Source organism: Mytilus californianus, unplaced genomic scaffold (assembly GCF_021869535.1).
Source record: "Mytilus californianus isolate M0D057914Y unplaced genomic scaffold, xbMytCali1.0.p SCAF_6, whole genome shotgun sequence".
In the NCBI taxonomy this organism is placed as follows: domain Eukaryota; kingdom Metazoa; phylum Mollusca; class Bivalvia; order Mytilida; family Mytilidae; genus Mytilus; species Mytilus californianus.
In genome coordinates, this window is record NW_026262712.1 from 7345447 (window position 1) to 7364749 (window position 19303).

The 19303-nt window shown below is 31.0% G+C and overlaps 1 protein-coding gene across 2 annotated transcripts in view; it reads right to left on the bottom strand.

Annotated features, from left to right (window-relative positions):
• Window positions 1–19303, bottom strand: part of LOC127706905 (low-density lipoprotein receptor-related protein 4-like) — a 285549-nt gene that overhangs the window by 22885 nt on the left and 243361 nt on the right. The window contains exon 2 of one of the 2 annotated variants that reach the window (XM_052211634.1): window positions 7770–7944. The exons of the other annotated variant lie outside the window; for it this stretch is intronic. Within the exon in view, the coding sequence (XP_052067594.1) occupies window positions 7770–7944 (175 nt within the window). The remainder of the gene's footprint in view (window positions 1–7769; window positions 7945–19303) is intronic. 2 annotated transcript variants of the gene reach the window in all.

A 19303-nucleotide genomic window follows, 5' to 3' on the forward strand; every position in this document is an offset into this window, starting at 1 on the left:
AAATCTAAAGTTTTGATAAAACTAATTTTAGAGAAAGATCGAGATTTAAAATTGTTCAGAAGTTCTTTACAGTTTTTAGAATCCACATATGGTTAATACCACTACGCAAGTAAACAGCTTTACAGTATTTCTGAAGACCCTCTTTTACTGCAGGACAATTCTATCGTCGAACATGCAGATAAGCCAGCAATGTACCGTTGTTTGTACGGAATTATTTTCTGTAGATTAGGTATCCAATAAAAACAAGGTAAGTCCTCCGATTTGCTGTTCAATGTAATGTCAACGTTGTTGTTTAAATACATACAATGTTGACGATCACCTCCGTTTTAATTGTACAGACAGTGAAAATTTCAGACCAGACAATGGTCGGATAAATTAAAATATATTAGGTTATAACAGTAGCACTTTTTGTAAGAGATTTGTGTTGATATGTTATTAGATGACAACTCTAAGTTCATCAATTTAATAATCACATGCTAGCCACAACGATCTACAACGTACATACATAAACATTTTGTCACTGCTCATTACACTTTATCATCATTACTCTCTAAAATAATTAATCAAAAAGTAATCAGGATGACTAGGAATTTGGAAAAGTAATTGATTGAATTCAATTACATGTAATCAGATTTTTGGCCGATTAATAATTAATATGCAATAAAATCGATTGCGGCTGATTAATGATGAAAATTGCCCCAAGATTGCTTAAGACAAGCATTTTACAAGAAATAAAAAATACTTTTTTGAAAATGGATGATATAGATATCTGTGATTTTCATTAATTACAAAAGTCTATGTCATTGAGGAGAGTCGCCGCATATGTATATTATGTCTTGTACTTTTTTTTTCCTTGTTGTGTATTATGTACTATGTATTTTGTTAACTGTATGCAAATGATGTATTCCATCAACCCCAATTTAAGGTATCAAAGATATCAAACTCACAAATTCGTTTACAAATCACGTGTGAAATATACAAACGCTTTCCGAATGAATTAGTTTTTTGCATATTTCACACGTGCCTTGTGAACAAATTTGTAAGCCTGATATCTTTAATAGATTATTATATTTATTCAAGGTGACACATCTAAACATCTGCATGTTACCACCAGCTGTATACCCTGCTAAAATTTACTTGGCTTATAGTTGCGTTGTTTGTCTATAAATAAAGGCAATAGTAGTATACTGCTATTCAATAGTTATGAATCGATTAAGCGAAATCAAATCAGTGTCACAAACCAAAACCGAAGGAAACACATCAATTTTGAGAGGAAAACAACAAAACAATATAAAGACCGAACTGCAACAAAAACAAACGCTAACATATATAGGAATGCACTATTTTATAACAACTGCCATATTCCTGGCTAGGTACAAGATATTCAAGAAACAATGATGGGACTTACCTGGTTTTATGGCTAGCAATATGGCAATGTTAAAAATTCCCTTAAATTAACAACATTACGTGACACGAATACAGTACAAATAAACGCAAGACCACTCAGGACAGATGAATAAATAAATAAATAACAAAGTATTATATTACAACATGTAAACCACATATTAGCAACGGACATCTCCCACAAATTTACGACAGTACCCCATGACACCACAAACACATTATAAACTGTGCGTCACAAAAGTATCAACGCCACAAAAAGTGACGTATTTTTTGTGACGTCTATATTATCCCAGCTAAATTTCTAGAAATAGAATAGATAAGTTTTATTGTAGACACGTACAAATATATAAAATTGGGATTGAGTTTGTAAAGGTGTTATTTTATATATTTCCTAACCATGAAAAGAATATATATATGGAATTGTGTTAGTAATGATGTAGTTATTTTATTTTCTAGCCATGTCGGTGTTTCTTCAAAATCAAAACATTGTAGAAACAAAAAAAAATCCTGTGCTTATAGTTGCTTTAAACTAGAAATCTTATAAATGAAATAGATGATTATTTATCTTTACTTTGACATACGTATAGAAAATAAAAATAAAATAACTTTTATAAAAGACAAACAGTAAACACACTTGAACACACACAACGTTAAACAAAAACACTGTTGACGTAACACGAGTAACTCAACTCGACTATACTGAAAAATAAGACATATTTGAAATGTGCCGAAATAACAGAATTCAATCACAAACAATAAGACATAACTCAATATCCAACCAGTAAAACACTCTATGTCTTGGATGGGAACACAAATTTATTGAACCCACACTTCTGTTGAACATGCTAAAATGATTTTAGAGAGCAGGAAATTCCATAATGTATAACAACATATATCAATATTTATCCTTTTTTCTGTATCTTGAAATTAGATGTTTGTTGAAAAAGAACGACTGTTAACCAACAACAATATTAAAAAATAAAGGTATTTTGCAATTCGAATGACGAGGCGTTATTTAATCGAGCAAACTATGCGATCAAGCAGACAGTCATAAGATATAACAAGCTTACCATTAGTAAAAGGCAAAATATTGTGACATCGTCACCTATATCGTACAGTTTGGATCAGTTCCAATCCTTTTTAAAACATTTAACGAACTGTACAGATTCTCATGTTTTATTTCGGAGAAAAATGGGTGGTAAATTCAAATTCTCTTATAACTCTGATATAGATGTGAAATTATATAAGTAAAATATGACTCTCAAAATTCTAAACCTTATAAGGCTCCAGTAATATGTTGTATGTATTAACACACAACATAGATACATATATTCTTAAATATGGTTCTTCAAAGTTACTTTGGTTTCAAATCATAATTATGTTAGCTCAACATCGCATACTTTCAACTGTACGTCGTGTAGTTTCAAGTGAGCATATTGCATGGAACGCCTATCATGACATTGTACTGATAAACCATCGTGAAACCGTAGCTTAACTTCAAGAATGTTCAACGTTGCATTGTGTAGTTTTAATTTAACAAATTATATGGTAAGCCTTTCGTTTCAATATAGTGTTGAAGCATCGTTCTATCATCAATTAACATCATGAACTTTCAACCGTACATCATGTTGTTTTAAATCAACATAGTGTATGATAAACCTGTCGTTATATCACAATGATATAACATCGTACTATCTCAGCTCAACATTTATTAATGATAAGTCAGCACCACACATGCTAGATATCCATTTTATTTGTTTACATAGTAATTGAGTTGAATGACTGAGCATTATTCATCTGCAAGCTTATATCATACAACGTCAACTTCACGTCATGTAGTTTAATCTCAGCGTAACGTGTTATTGGCATATCGTCACAACATATTGACTTATCATTATTCTACTATAACTAAAGCCAATGTCATTGGAATTCAATATAACGCAAATTCAACTTATCATGTTGCAATTTAGAGTTACCATTTTGATGACTCAATGCATCATCACGCTAGCTTAACATTACATTTTCAGCTTCAGCTTAACGTTTGGTAATATATGACAGCTGAGGCTTCTCATACCGACTGTCTATAAAGGATTTTTTGTAATATGTGTTTGAGTTAAGAATGTGGAATAATTTTGAAACGTTGGAGAGGATATATTTGATAATGTCAACCAAGGAGAGTATTGAACATGTTGAACGAGCTCTTATAATGATAGTAAATATTTGTTATTTGCTAAATGTGTGGTGTTTGAGTTCGAACATTCAATAATATCTCTTTTAAATTGTTTGGGTGACTTCAACCGCAGTTTTTAATTATTTTGATTTTATAGACTTAGGCGTATGAAAATTTCGACTAACATATTTCGTAGAGATGCAATGTTGACATTGTTGAGAACATCCAGTAACACTAGTCTATCCGCATCACACATGAATGATGACCTGTTATGTTTGTTCTCGAATTTTGTGTTAATAAGGTTTGAATTATTTCAACAGTTGCAAAGCATGTCTTTCAAGGATAAACCTTCATCAGGAATGCTTAAAGCCAAATATTTGAAAAACCAGATTTATCGGAACCGAAACAGTTAAAGAGCTATCTGACAGAAAAATTACCTAGAAATAATATCCAAATATATGGCCCAGATTGTTTGTGTCGTGCATTATGAATTTTTATTCTGTATATAATGTTTTAAGAGTATGTCATCTAAGCAAATTTAAGTTTTTTCCATTCAATTTTTATTGTCCCCGACCAAACCTGTGTGGGACATGAATATTCCAGGCGTCCGTCCATGTGTCTGTTTGTCTGGTATTGTTAGCGCTATTACGTGAACAATTCTTTAAAGATTTTATTATGAGATTCATGTACCAGCAATGTCTTGGACAAGTCAGTGCCAAGCCACTATTTTAAAGGAACTATCCTACTTGAAAATATACTTATATGGAGAATTGCATCGTAAGTGCTCTAAACTTTACATCAATCGTAGGACTGTAATGACACCTACATCAAAGATTTATTTAAGTTATGTCTGGGAGGACTTCGCATATCAGCACTGATCAATTATTTTTAAAGTAACTATGTTCCTAAGAAGTGTAAATTCTTAATACAATTACATTGTAAGCGCTCTTAAGTGTACAGTTTTTGCCAGTTATATATATATATATATATAAGTCTAAATTGAAAACAACGTTCAAATATATGATTGCGTTGGATAAAAACCGCAGTTTTTATACGTGTGCATGCAAAACAAATTTCTTGGTAGAGGGGTCTAAATACAGCACAAACAACATTTTCCAAAAGACCAAAAAAGTGAAGAGGTATATTTTAACAAAACGCAATTGACTAGCAGGTCGAACAACGGTTGTTCTTAAACCCTGCTGACTGCCATGGCGATTGCCAAATAAACAGATCATCACCTGTAACAAAATGGATCTTAATTATTAGTTTAATACCAAACACAAAACAATAAACATGCGGAAAAGATGGAATACCGCAAACATGAGGTGCAAAAATTAGTACACCATATCCGGATTTCGACAATTAATGTCTCTTCAGTGATGTTAGGAATCGAAACGGTATTTGGAAGGTCATATAATTTCCCTCAATTTAGGATAGACTCTTGAATTTTGAAGAGTTGATATATATATATATATATATATATAAATATATATATGTCTGCCTATGTGTAGTGACAACTGTAAATTATACCAAGCGTTAGAATATTTATAAAGTGCCTAGAAAATCAACCTAACAATGTTAAAGTAGATCTGATTCTTTACTTCCTCCCCGGCCGGGGCTAGAACCTGAACTTTTCACTTCATACCTCTACGACAACACCGCCTAGCATTGCGCAGACGCAGTATCCCCTCCTATATATATATATATATATAATAAGTACGTCTGAATCAGTGACGACTCTACAACAGATTTTATCCATCGGATCACCAGCAGTGATTGTGAAACAAGGCTGGAAATACATTCTGTATATATAATTCGTCTAAACAACAGCCCAACAATGTTAGATCTGTTAATTTGCGGAAGCAATTTTTTTGTTCTTCCCTGGCCGGGATTCGAACTCATGCTACTGAGATATCGTGGCACCAAATCGCCTTGCACTATGCCCGACGCGCTAGACCACTCGACCACCTAGGCTCTATAATAATAAAGCTTTCGGTGTCCAGGTGTTACTTTTCCTCGTCAGTTTTTATCTAGCGTCGTAACACAGAACATGATATATGAGGCATGAAGATTGAATTGTAACAGATCAGCTGAATTATCTATTGTAAAGGATCCTTCAAATTAATGAAAGATGCAGTCACAGAAATAATTATATTATAAGTACGTCTGAACCAGTGACGACTCTACACCATATTTTATCCATCGGATCACCAGCAGTGATTGTGATACAAGGCTGAAAATACATTCTGTATATATACTTCGTCTAAACAACAGCCCAACAATGTTAGATCTGTAAATTTGCGGAAGCAAATTTTTTTTGTTCTTCCCTGGCCGGGATTCGAACTCATGCTACTGAGATATCGTGGCACCAAATCGCCTTGCACTATGCCCGATGCGCTAGACGACTCGACTACCTAGCCTAGGTATATATATATATATATAATCCATCAAATGTTTATACGAGCATTGTTTCGAACACATTTTACTATCGGTGCAAATCAATTGCTACCATTTCGAAAAGATATGTCCTTGGAAATATCAATGTAATAGGAAATTGATTGTACGCACTCTCACACCTACACTTTTTGTATTATATTCATGAAATATATGATATAGGTTTATAACCGAAATGTCTTGGCGAGTTCGAAAATTATTACTGATCAATTATCTTTTTAAACATTGTATGTCTCTCTGAGATTTAATGTATATTGAAAATTGCATTTTAAGGATTCGCACACCTATGTTTCATTTCTGAATATATGAAGTTTATGTCAAATGCTCATATCAACAGTGTCTTGATAGCGTGCTGACCAACTTATTTTACAGGAGTGTCTCCCTTGGAAATAAAAAAAAATATGGAAGAAAAAAAAATAAGAGATCCCATGTCTACATTATTTGATAGATCTTTATTACACAATAGAAACAAACATATAATGTTTTAGGTGTACAAACTACAAACCAAACACTACTTGACTAGCCATATACGATAAATCTATGATATTGTTTTCGAGTTTTTAGAAGACTTATTGTGTCGCTTCATTGGTACATTGTATACCTAAGCGTACATACTAGCCTTGTTTAAATGAGGATCGATTGTTCTGTTTTCAGTTTTTATCTCTCAACTTTTAAAATTTACGACAAAACAAAAACAAGATTGACATTAACCCTATTGACTAGTTTTACTTAGCAAAGTAAAAAGTTTATTTATCAATTTGATAGCTATTTTTAGAATTTCCCAAAATAAACGTCATGTTGTTGTGAATTTAGTATAAGTCTGTCGAATATCAGTACTTTATATCATTATTAATGCTAACAGTCAAATTTTCTTACAAATAAAAGTATATACATTTTTCTTGAAAAAAATATGAAAGCAAAAGATCAACCGTCAAAGTTACAGCTTGCTTCATAAGAATAATACATATAATTAATCTTCGGCAACAGCACGATGGAACTAGCAACAAATACATTTTGAATTGAGAATCGGCCCAATAGTTCGTATTAAAGGTTTGATGATCTAAGCGTTAATTAGTGCTACTGTAAATAATGTATGCCTATGTCGCTTTGACATGTGTATGTCTGTATGAAAATAAATTTCCTTGGTGAGGTGAGTTTGAAAATGGTTTTCAAATAGAAATGTGTTATTTGAAGATAATTTACTATCTTATTCAATAAAGGATTAAGAATATGACAAGAGAAAAAACTACAAAAGATGAACGAAAAATGTTGCAGGCACTATACAAACCCCATCAGGATTTGTAGAGTTAAACACTGAATGAAGCTACTGGATGCAAAACAATTTGTCAATAAATTGATCACATGTCAGAAATATGTGCTATTACTAATTCTATTTACAATGATTTTTTTTCATTTTTTGAAAACAAATCTTTCATGATACAAGACATATTAAATATGTACCACTACTTGGATTTAATAAATATCCCTCTTTTTATTTAGAATTGTAAGTAGTTTGTTATATTGAAATGTTGATAACAAGCTTCAACCTTGTCTGCTGCGTTGAGGTAACATTGTTCATTAAAGTTGACAAAAATGAGAACAAAGATGCCTATATATATCACTTGAGGAAGTCTGATTACAATTGATTTAATTGATTGATGTTTTTCTTTATACGTGATTTTACCATTTTCATTCGATGTTTCCCTTACTATTGACGTCATCAGAATAAACGTTTACATACCGAACGATGTCACGGGTATTGTATCTTGGAAAATAAATGAATCTGTTTTTGTAATCATAGTCCATGGCATACACAGAATTAACTCCGAGCTCTACCAGTACAGTCACATTGTGTGTATCAATATCAAATTCCATAATTGAAGTGTAGGTTGAATACAAAAGTTTTCCTGAATAAGCTGAAACAAAAATAATACCATTAGTATCCTAACAATTTCATAAAAATCTAAACTACAATACATCAAATAGGATAAAACCATAGCAATAGCTTACAGTGTTACGTGACTCGCGATCTCTTTATTTTATTCAAATGGCTAAACTGAATAAAGATGTAAACAAGACGACAAACAAATATACATACAAGTAAATATTTTACAAATTATTTGAATGATCTTCACGCACAAAGAAAAAGTCGTATGCCTTACCTACTGCTTACCTTTCATTTAGAAATAGAGATCATGTTAATAATGGACAATACAACATTATTTCAAAATAGTAATGTTATCAGATATTTTCTCTTTGAGGGTAACACGGATTTGTTTTCGCTTAATCGATTTAGCCTTATTGAACAGCTGTATACTACTGTTGCCTTTATTTATTAGATATAGTATTTTAGGAAGTACACATTGTATATGAAAAAAGAAATAAAAGACACAAAATACTTTCAGACAAGATAACACAGTTAAAGTTTAGATTTAACACTTGAGATTAAAAAAATAGATGTACACTCATTTATTATTCCGTATCAACTTCACAAATAAAACATGATGGTCTAGAGGTATATATTATATGTACTGACGTTGTTTATCATCTTTATTACGTGTTAAAGTTGTTCCCCCTTTTTGTCCTTGTACATTTTAAGCCTTTACTGTTTATCCATTTTTTTATTATATACTTATGACGTGGATCGGTATTTTTACATCCCACCATTGTGCTATGGTCAATTTTGTGTTCGTGTTTTTTTGTTTGTTTTTTTTTTTGCCTATGTACTTTGTATATATGCCATTTTTCTGTTTCCTTGTTGAAACATTTATTTGTTTTTATAGTGATTACGATTATATTACAATGTTGACTGTTGTACTCCTATTTTTGACGTGTTTACCTATTATGTCTCTTTGTTTTGCTCACACATTGTTGTCAATATAGTGGAATTATATGTAACTGTCATACAAGTTAGATGTTTAGTTAGCTGTAAAACCAGGTTTAATCCAGCGTTTTCTACAGAAGGAATTGTCTGTACCAAGTCCGGAATATGATAGTTGTTTTCCATTCGTTAGATGTGTTTAAGCATTTGATTTTGCCTTTTAATAAAGGACTTTCCGTTTTTTGGAATTTCCCTTGGAGTTCGGTATTTTTGTTATTTTACTTTATACATATTATTTCTTCTTCAGATCATCTTTGACAATTGTTATATATAAGGGTAATGTTTCTTTGATGTCAAAATTGGGTCATTTTACTTTGACTGGTAGAATGAATGGAGACCATATCAAAATCCAGAATGATATATGAAGAACTATAAGCAACGTGGCGACACATAACAAAAAACAAGTATGCTATTCGAGTATGAGTCCCATCTAGTAAACCTGAGACAAATTTCAGGGACGACACATACACAATTTTGTTGTTATGCTTAATAAGATATGCTCAGTACTTTGAATAAAAAAGGACATGTTGTCAAATTCCAAATTTACGCCGACAATATTTTGTATTTATTTATGGCCAATATTGCTGTATTTTCATTTTACAACCCATCTTGAGTTACCAAATTTATGATTTGTGATACTTGCATATATTTATCATTATAAAGTACAAATATGGTTATCGTTATCAATCTAACCTGAGTTATTAAATCTAAACGCCAATATTGATACATTTCCATTTAGAGTACACACATGGTTTATTGCTAATCGACGCTACCGTAATCATTTTTTAAGCTTACAAATGCACACAAACTGTTAAGTTTCAAATTTGATCAGAACTTAACCTTTAATATAAAAAGATAAATAAAGTGTAGCTTTGACAAGTTTTTAAATTAACAATGTACGTCTGCAGTTTGTTTTTTACGGGGTTACCTGATAATCAATAAAGATTTCGATTCTAACAAGGCAAATCAGAAAATATTTATTTTCTAACCCATGTACTGTTTTCAACTGTTTTGTGTATATTGAGAAACAGAATTATTTTACTATTTGTTATAATTTAACTTAGTGTGGAGTAGACGAGCCAAGATTTAATGGTAAAGCAAGTGTGATGCAATTGGAGTTATGCAGTAAGAAGTTATATGTGTACAGGGATAGTTTCAAACTTAACTTCAGTAGCCGAAAGGTACATAAAAGATTTCAATAATCCTATATTTGTATTGAGATTGCCACCACAATTTGTGAACATGTTCAAAATATATTCATCTTGATTACAAACTCATCATATATACCAGGATCAAAGTTTTTGTCGTACGCCAGACTTGCGTTTTGTTCACAAAACTCTCATTAATGACGCTTGAACATGTTGAATCAAAAAAGAAAAAAAGCCAAATAAAGTACAAAGTTTGAGAACATTGAGCGCCCAAAATCAAAATTATAACCTCCACTAGCAATGACATTGACCTACTGGTTGTAAATAACTCATGATAATAACCTAGTTTCACAGCTAACATCTGATTTCTGCATAACTTCCATGCACAGTTATTGCTTTCTATACAAAAGACCTTTAAGATAATAAAATCGTAGCATTTACAAGGTAAACTTTTTGTTTTATGACCCAGGTGTAGGCATTTTTTTCTTTTTTTTTTTTCCCCTTGGGCCTCAAATTTCCTAAATTATTCTGATGTTTCTTGCAATATGGAATATTTAGTACATATTTAGGATGGACCATACTATTGTAAGTTGTATTGAGTTATTTTTGTATTTCAAGTTGGTTTTTTTTATGCCGCGGTCACAAAAAAAGCACATTTAGGTGTTACGGCTTAATTTCAGGTTATCGACAGGACAAAAAAAACCCACCAATAATATTCAGGAGTGGTCTTTGAGTTTCAATGACTTCAAAGAGTAAATATAAGCACTTCTAAACAATTTAAATTACAAATATGCATGTATTATGAATTTATTTTGCATTCAGGGCTTTAAGTAAACTATGCATACTATACACTGTGAATTTTTTCTGAGTCATCATAGTTAAGGCCCAGGATTTTCTCAATCTTCATGAAATATTTATAAAACTTCATATTTTAGTTAATTTCATTAAAATCTCTGAGATAAACCAGATTAGGTGAACTTCTGTATGTTCTCTTTTTTCACCCAATGTAGGTTGCATTTCTGTAAATATCGACAATGCAATTTCCCATAGGAACTCCTTTTACGGTAAAAACTGTACCACTTTTACTATAAAGTTTTGAAAAAAAATTATATCCTAGAATGGAAATTTCATATGCACTACTATTTTTTTCAAAGGTCAAATTTAGGGCTGTGCGGCATATTTTCAACGTTTATATGCCCCGAACTTCTAGGAGTTTAAACTTATACTAAAATTCTGTACAACCCTTACCTTGACTTCAGGATTTCGACAAATTTCAATATGACTGATATGCATATGCATATTTACTGGTAACATTCCCAAGTTATGTCTCTACGAGATGAAACATAAAGATCATAACTGGGAACCAGTACGTAAACAAAATTAATTATCTGTGAATATTATATATTTCCCCAAAAGAGGCGTGGTTTGAGAAACAGTTGTATTTACAAAGTGCAACCCATAACTCTTGCACCAAAGCAATCTTTACTTTGATCTTAAATTGGCATCAATAACTTATTTATGGCATGGGTAAGTGGTATTTACAACGGGCAATCAACAAGATCAATATAAATAGGGTTTTAGCTATAGAATGGATAATTTTTGCATTGTTCTTTCAATTGAAAACCTTATACAATCTGTAATACTATTTACACATGAAATAGCAATAACTACATTTGCACATTCAGAAAGTAAAGCTTGCATTTATCTATTATTTTTGATAATGGACCAAAATGCGAGATTAATTATTTTAGGAAAATCTCCATGTAGACGGAAGTTTCAAATACCAGAATGCTAGTTCGCATTATTGTGATACACACACAGTTGCATTTTTCGCATTTATAAAAACCTCGCAATATTTTCTGAATTTTCAGTGTTTACTTGTTTGAATAATGTTTGTTTTCAATCTTGTTGTTTTATTACTTTTTTATGTTACAATTTATTATTAACATACTTGATTATGTCATAAAATAGACATTTCATAATACAATTTAAAAACTTAAAATAACCTTTACTCCTGTAGGAAAATGAATAAGTTATCAAGTTAAAAAGACACAAACACGTTAGTTGTGAGTTTCGTCTAAACTAACTAAACTCGGCAGTGACGCTCGATTAAAAAAAAAAGGTATAAAAAGTACAAATATTAAAGCATTTAGAACCAAACATTCAAAAATGATTTTGCTAAATACTGCTCATTAAATATAGCTATACAGACATAAACAAATCATAACCACAACATTTACGAATTTAATACGGTTGATGCACAAATCATACCAAATTAAATCATTCTTTTTTTTTTGGTCTCTTTAATTAGAGAAAAAAAGTGCGCAGATACGGAGTTGACATTCGAAAAATTGCAACCGTTTAAAAAGTTTATAATTGGGACGCTGAAATCATACCTTATGTCGTAAAGTTCTATTCCTTTTCCGATTATCTGCAATACCATTTTTTACATTAATCCGTATAAAAATGTTCAGGACGATAATAACGGATGAAGATCGACGGATCTTGAAGACAGAAATTTAAAAACGATATTACATATACCACTTGTAAATATATTTCGATCTGAAACAGTCATGTTAGTCTTGACAGCTCTACTAAATACAAATGATAAATGGCACATTTTGCATGCAACGTTTATTCTTTCAGTCAAAAATTCACTACTGTAACAGTCAAATGAGTACTCTTCAGACAATTAGCTTGATATATAGTAGATTAAGATATTCTCGAACTATGTTCACATTAATCAGTACTTGACGTTGACCTGTATACATCAGCTACATATTGATTTATCTGAAATTCTAATATTCATTAGTTTATTGACCGCAAACGAATTTTCTAATCATGACTACAGTTACAGCACCAAGAAATCTATAAAATGACTGAAAGACGTTCATTGTAATACGACTTAACAATGTATTGTCCTGACTTTTTAGATGATGTTAAGATAACAATGAGACTAAAATTCAAATACCATTGACTGTGTGTACGTCTTTGCTAGCATATAGAAATTTCCTTTGGTTAGGCTCAAAAACAACTTGATAAAAGGATGATGGTCTGTTTTAATTGCCTTATTTGAATCTAAAATATTTAGTTTGTAAAACTATGATTGTTTCATAATGACGGAACTTTTTTACCAACAGCTTTAACAAAATTGTTTTACAATGTTTTAACAATTTTACTTGATAATCAAGTAGCAATCAATTGGTAAAATTTCTTTTAAAATGAGAGATATATTTGGTATGAAACAAGACTCACTCCAAACTTTTATGAAACATTTTATATATCTGTTTCCAATGTATAGCATATATACAAAGTTTATCAAATTCATATTGGTTTGATATTGTTTCTATGCATTGATAAATATCCTAGAAGCAAAACCACCCGTCGATAGATTCAGAAACAATAATTATCATCAACTCATCAGTATCATTATAAACATACTAAAAAAAAATTGCAATAATTCAGTAAATCATTTTAAATAGTGCCTTTAAAATCACACAGCCCGCCTGTCAATGTGTATCGCATCAATCACTTACAAAACACTTCTTGAATCAAGATCAGTTGAACAATTACTTAATTTTTAATGAATTTGCCAACACAGTACAATAAAAAACAAACGTTACATGATGTCAGAAGTATGCAATAAAGTAACACTTAGATAAAACAACATTTTGACTCCAATATTCTTCAGTAGCAGAACTTCATACTTCGTTTATTTAATTGATGGGAACGTAACAATTTTGGCTATTATATGAAAGAAATAATGCATTTACAAACTTGACAAAAGTATTTGTAACCAAAATAATTAAAATATGTGCACCAAAGCAATCTTTACTTTGATCTTAAATAGACATATATACAACGCATTTATGGCATGTGTAAGTGGCATTTACAACGTAGAAGCAATAAAGATCAATGCAAATAGGGTTTTAGCTATAAAATGGATAATGTTCTAGTTGTTCTTTAAATCACCAAGCCATATGTAAAGGTATCAATAGTTTAAAAATGAAATAACAAAAGCTACGAATTTATGTTCATGATGATTTGTAAATCCTGATCTTGTATAAATTCTTGTATAATAGTTTATAATAAGCATACTTTATAATAACATAAAAGAAAATATGTCACAATTATAATCTTAAAGTCGGAAAAAACATTTGTAAGTGTCTTTTCAACTAACACATGCGTAATAAGTGGCAATTATTAAAGTAATAATTAAGTTCAATTTAAATTACTTATATTTGGAAAAAATCTTGCAGATTTCAAAATCAACTACTGATCTGGGAAACAATACATATTTGCTTTATGTTTGCAACAATATCATATAACAAGGTGTTTAAAAATGGCACCGCACGACATATTTTAATCAACAACAAAAAAAACAAAATGTACTTTTTTTTTCATTTTCAGAAGCAGGTGAAGGCGACACAACAATTAAAAAATAACATGTTTAGCATTGCACTTAGGTCTTAAATGAGGAAAAGACGCAATAATACATGACAACCTTTAAGTATCAGTATTCAAACAAATACTCTGAAATCAGTCCGAAAATTACTAAACTTTCTTTTTTTTAAATCTTGTTGATGAAAGAAAAAGAAAAAAACGTGGAAGTTTAGCATTATTCGATTCTGAAAGAAACAAATAAAATACACCAAAGTATTTAACTACAGTCTCGGCTAGGTTTAATTAACAAATTACGCCTAGAATTTATTTTAAAAAAAAACACTCAACAAGACATTGCCTATTCATTTCATTTATTATGCACGTCCTTCAAGATGCTATAATGTATGAATATCAAGATCATAATTTGTTAATATAGGCACCTAACCCTTAGAGTTAACGAAGCAGTCACAGTCTTTGATCGGAATAAGTGAATGACATATTCCTTTGCGGACCAAACATTATGGATTCGTACTTAATGTTAAACAAATGTACACATGTTACCTAATTTCATAAAATTAGGTTTGTTAAATAATTTGCCTATGTTATAATCACATGAAACTCGTTTAATATAACTTTAAAGAACGTATTTTACCTTTATATATATATATATGATATATATCGTATTAATATCTGTACCAAATCAAGAATAGGACAGTTGTTATCAATTCGTTTGATGTGTTTGAGCTTTTGATTTTGTCATTTGATTAGGGACTTTTCGTTTTGAATTTTCCTCGGAGTTCAGTATTTTGTGATTTTACTTTTTACTTCCTCTATGTATACCCTGCATGTTTTAATGTTATACTTTGTAAGGCAAAATATGTATCTTTAAAACCCAAAATAAAAGTTATTATGTCATGCGAGACTGGCATTGTTGCTGGGTATATTTCTATTGTTAGTATATAACTTGGTTAAAGAAAGACAGATACACGATATTTTAGAATTTCAAATACACAAACCTATATAAAAACTTGACCAAATCGCATGAGCATCAATGCATGCAACACCAGTCAAACGAAGCAACACTCGTTAAGTTATAGCACAATAGCAAATAAGAAAATATCAGATAAGACGATGTTACTAGTGTCGTCAGATCGAAAATCTCAAATAAATATCTTCAGTGAACTAAGGTACAGATACATCGCGCCAGTCAACTAAAACGTTATAAAGTAACTAAAACTATCGTCAGATTGAATTGTTGAGTATTCGAAAAACAGGTTGTCCTATCAGAAAAATCTCAATCGCTTGTGATTTGAAAACATTCAACTGGCATTAATTCTTCTTTGACATTGTTTGTTGTAACATCATTTCAACGGGTCAATTTACAATGAAAACACATTCTTGTTTTGGTTTATCGAATCGTGAATGCAAAATTGAATAATTTGGTAAATGTAACACATGCGTAATATTATGGGATACGTTTGTTATGAAAGAAATCGATTGACGTGAACAAAGTGACTCAATTTGATATTGCTGGCTTATCCAGAGAAATATTTCCATATAGACAGAATGTCCAATACATAAATCATGTGATTGTAAAATAAAATCACGGAAAAATATGCTTCAAAGAATAATAAATTTAAAACTTTAAAAATAGAAATATGTGGTCTGCTATGTGAGGTTTATGTCAAGGTCTGAAAGGACTTCACAAAACCCATGTTATCGGTCCAAATACTTCCTGAAATCAATAATATAACTGACATATCAATGTTTCCCTCACTGTGTGTGTTTTCTAGCAGTGTAAAACTAACTGCATGTGAAGCAAATCATCGATCACGCAGATTTTCGGTCTTAATACAGCATGGTATCTTCTATTCCGAATTTGCTCTGACATCTGATTTAGGATTTGTTGGGCTGTCAGGCAAATCTTGTAAAAGGTGTCTTCTTGTCAATGTATTAGTGAAATATTTGATGTTTAACAATCGTTTACGAAGAAACTGTTAGTCAATTAAACATCAATTCTAACAAATCTCTTGATTATTTGGAGAAAATCAGTTATTTAGTCAGTTTCAAATTCAGAAAGTCATTTATGTCAACAAAACGGTAATATAAAAATTGAGTGTTTATCGAAAGTTTTTGGAAAAAGAAAAATGAAAAATAATGTCATTTACAGGACAGTTTTAAAAAAACATATATAAAGCATTTCAAGGATATAATTTTAAGTGATTTGTATAGGAATGGGTCAAAACGGCTCTGACACAGAAACAATCTTTTTGTCAAGAAATGCAACGACTTTTTCCACATACACTGGTCAAAGTGTTTTAAGATTTTGCTGATAAAGCAAAGCATGGATACATGATAATCTGGTCGTATAAGTGGGCAATGAAGCCTTATGGTTTATGTTCCCCACCATTTTGTTTATATACAAAAATATACATAATAGATTTGTAGATGTAATGTATTCCCTTGTAAGAATATGTTATTCCCGAGGCGTCCTTGCGTCCCAACTCTGATTACAAATCTGTGTCAATGAACAATGATGAGAAGGTTTAATGACTTTAATAATTATGTAGAGAAAAAGAGTTCTTTGTTTTATGTATACGCAATTACAAATCTCATCGCTGACATTAAAACTACATTCTAATGGATGGATTTTTTTGTGTATACATTTGTAATATACAGTGGGAAATGTGTTATGTATTTTCAATACAAGTTCATTCTGATTCCAAATTTTTATCCGTTTTAACGAAGTTTCAACCTCAATAAAGTCTTCAGATACAGAACTAATTATGATTGATGATCATTTCCATTATTGATGTTTTGAACGATTTTTAAACTCATTAATTTTCGAGCATACCAATAATTAACAACTCGACAACTTTCAGCATTTGAAAGTTTACGATCTATAAGGTCATGGGAGCCAAGTTCATGCACAGTTTAGATGAACAGAAATCATCACGCTTGAAAAAAATAGTCCCATATTTTGCATGGTAAAATGATTCTTGTTCGGTAATGAAAGTTCCGAGACAAAATTACTTGAATTAAGATACTGAACTACTGAGAATTGTTCTTTTTAGTGAAGTGTATTTTCCCTTAGAACACTATGTATTAGTATACCAAAACTTGCACGATTCTCGAATGATTTATACACATTTTGTCATTGTATCATCTATTTCCATTTCTTTGGCATACTTATTAGAACGACTAGATTAAAAACCAGGTCAACAACGATTCTATGAAAGAGATTATATTTTCTATCACGACAATAATGTACCTCTATTTGGGGGGGGGGGGGGGGGGGGGGTTTGGGGTGGGGGAGGGCAATGGTGTGTCTAAATATCAAGGCGACACCCTCCACCCAACCCCCCACTCCGGATAAACTGAAGAAAATTTATGTTGTCTTAATGGCTCACGCATATCCTTATCCACATGTGGTACTTTTGTTGTAAGTGTTTTTAAGTATCATTGTAAGCAAAAGTGTCGAAATGCGCATATGAAGTATGCATATTACCGTCTACGGTATGAACATTTTTTGATCGAAACCTATGCTGTTTTGTATGTGATAGAAAGCGTTTACAAAAACTCATTTTAATTATAACTTGCTCTGGTTTCTGTTCCTAGTTTAGCAATACGGTTGGTTCTTTTGTGTTTTATCAGCCCTTTTGAATATGAATAAAGTTTGGATATTCAACTATGTTATCCTAATTGGTATTACTGTTATTATTCATTGAAATGCGAGTACAAAGCAATCAAAGTGGTACCTTCAATGTAATTATTATTATATTATTTGTATATCAACCAAATTAATATTTAAAAGTAAACGTTACTATAATGTGGCCCAAACAAATGTATAGTAAATCAAATTTGATATTTCAAAGTATCTATGAATCCATAAACAGCTTTTGCACGCCTAGTAACTACAATTTATTTATTGAAAATTCCTGTGTTATTAAATTCATTTAAGTACATTTTCTACTTGAAAAGAAATGTTTAATTTCGCAATGTCATTTAAATCAAAGATATGAGTTTCCACGAACAATTGTTTCTTAGACAAACGTGAAAATTTTGAAATAACTATTAAGGAGTTTGAGGAAGTTAGGCAAGCAGGTAAATTGGTATGATTTATAATGTTTTTTCTTCGTATGCCAAATCTAATATCAAAGTGTTCATTCAGTCTGTTAACTGATTCAGATTTGATATTATAACTTATGTATGATAACAATACTTAAAGTTTTGTTTCTATTTTTTATTATTTACATGATATTTGATTTGACCCCATAATACATTCCCATCATTGGTGTTTTGCATTTATCAGTTGGTTTATAGACCGAATTCGTGAGATAACGTAACATTACTAGATATTACTAGTGAAATATAAAACTTGTGTGTTCATTAGAAGTATAAATTGAGTAGTCATTTAACGGCAATTGCTTTTTATTGCTTTTATAAGAGTGTCAATGAGGAGTCTTTTGTAGATGTAAAACATGTCCGTCATACAGAATTTTAAGCCTGGTATGGATAATGAGTTTTTTTACCTAACAAACTACGGTAAAGTGTCACTGTTGATGAAGAGTGTCACTAGCCATGCTAGCCAAGTAATCGGAACTTATATCTTGGTAAGATTTATCATTGATATGGTCATAATTATAACTTAACCTTTTACAAAACAGATTTTTTTGACATACTAAGGGTTTGCTTTTACAAAGAACATCTTTCCTTAGCTGTTTTTTTTTTTGCAAAATTTTCGAAATTGTAGGTCCGCAATGCTCTTGAATTCGGTTCTGTATTTGTCCATTTCAGCATCGCGCGTAAAAACGTTTAAGCCTTGCATCTCTGAAGTGTGTATCGATAAGTTTGGTGAACATA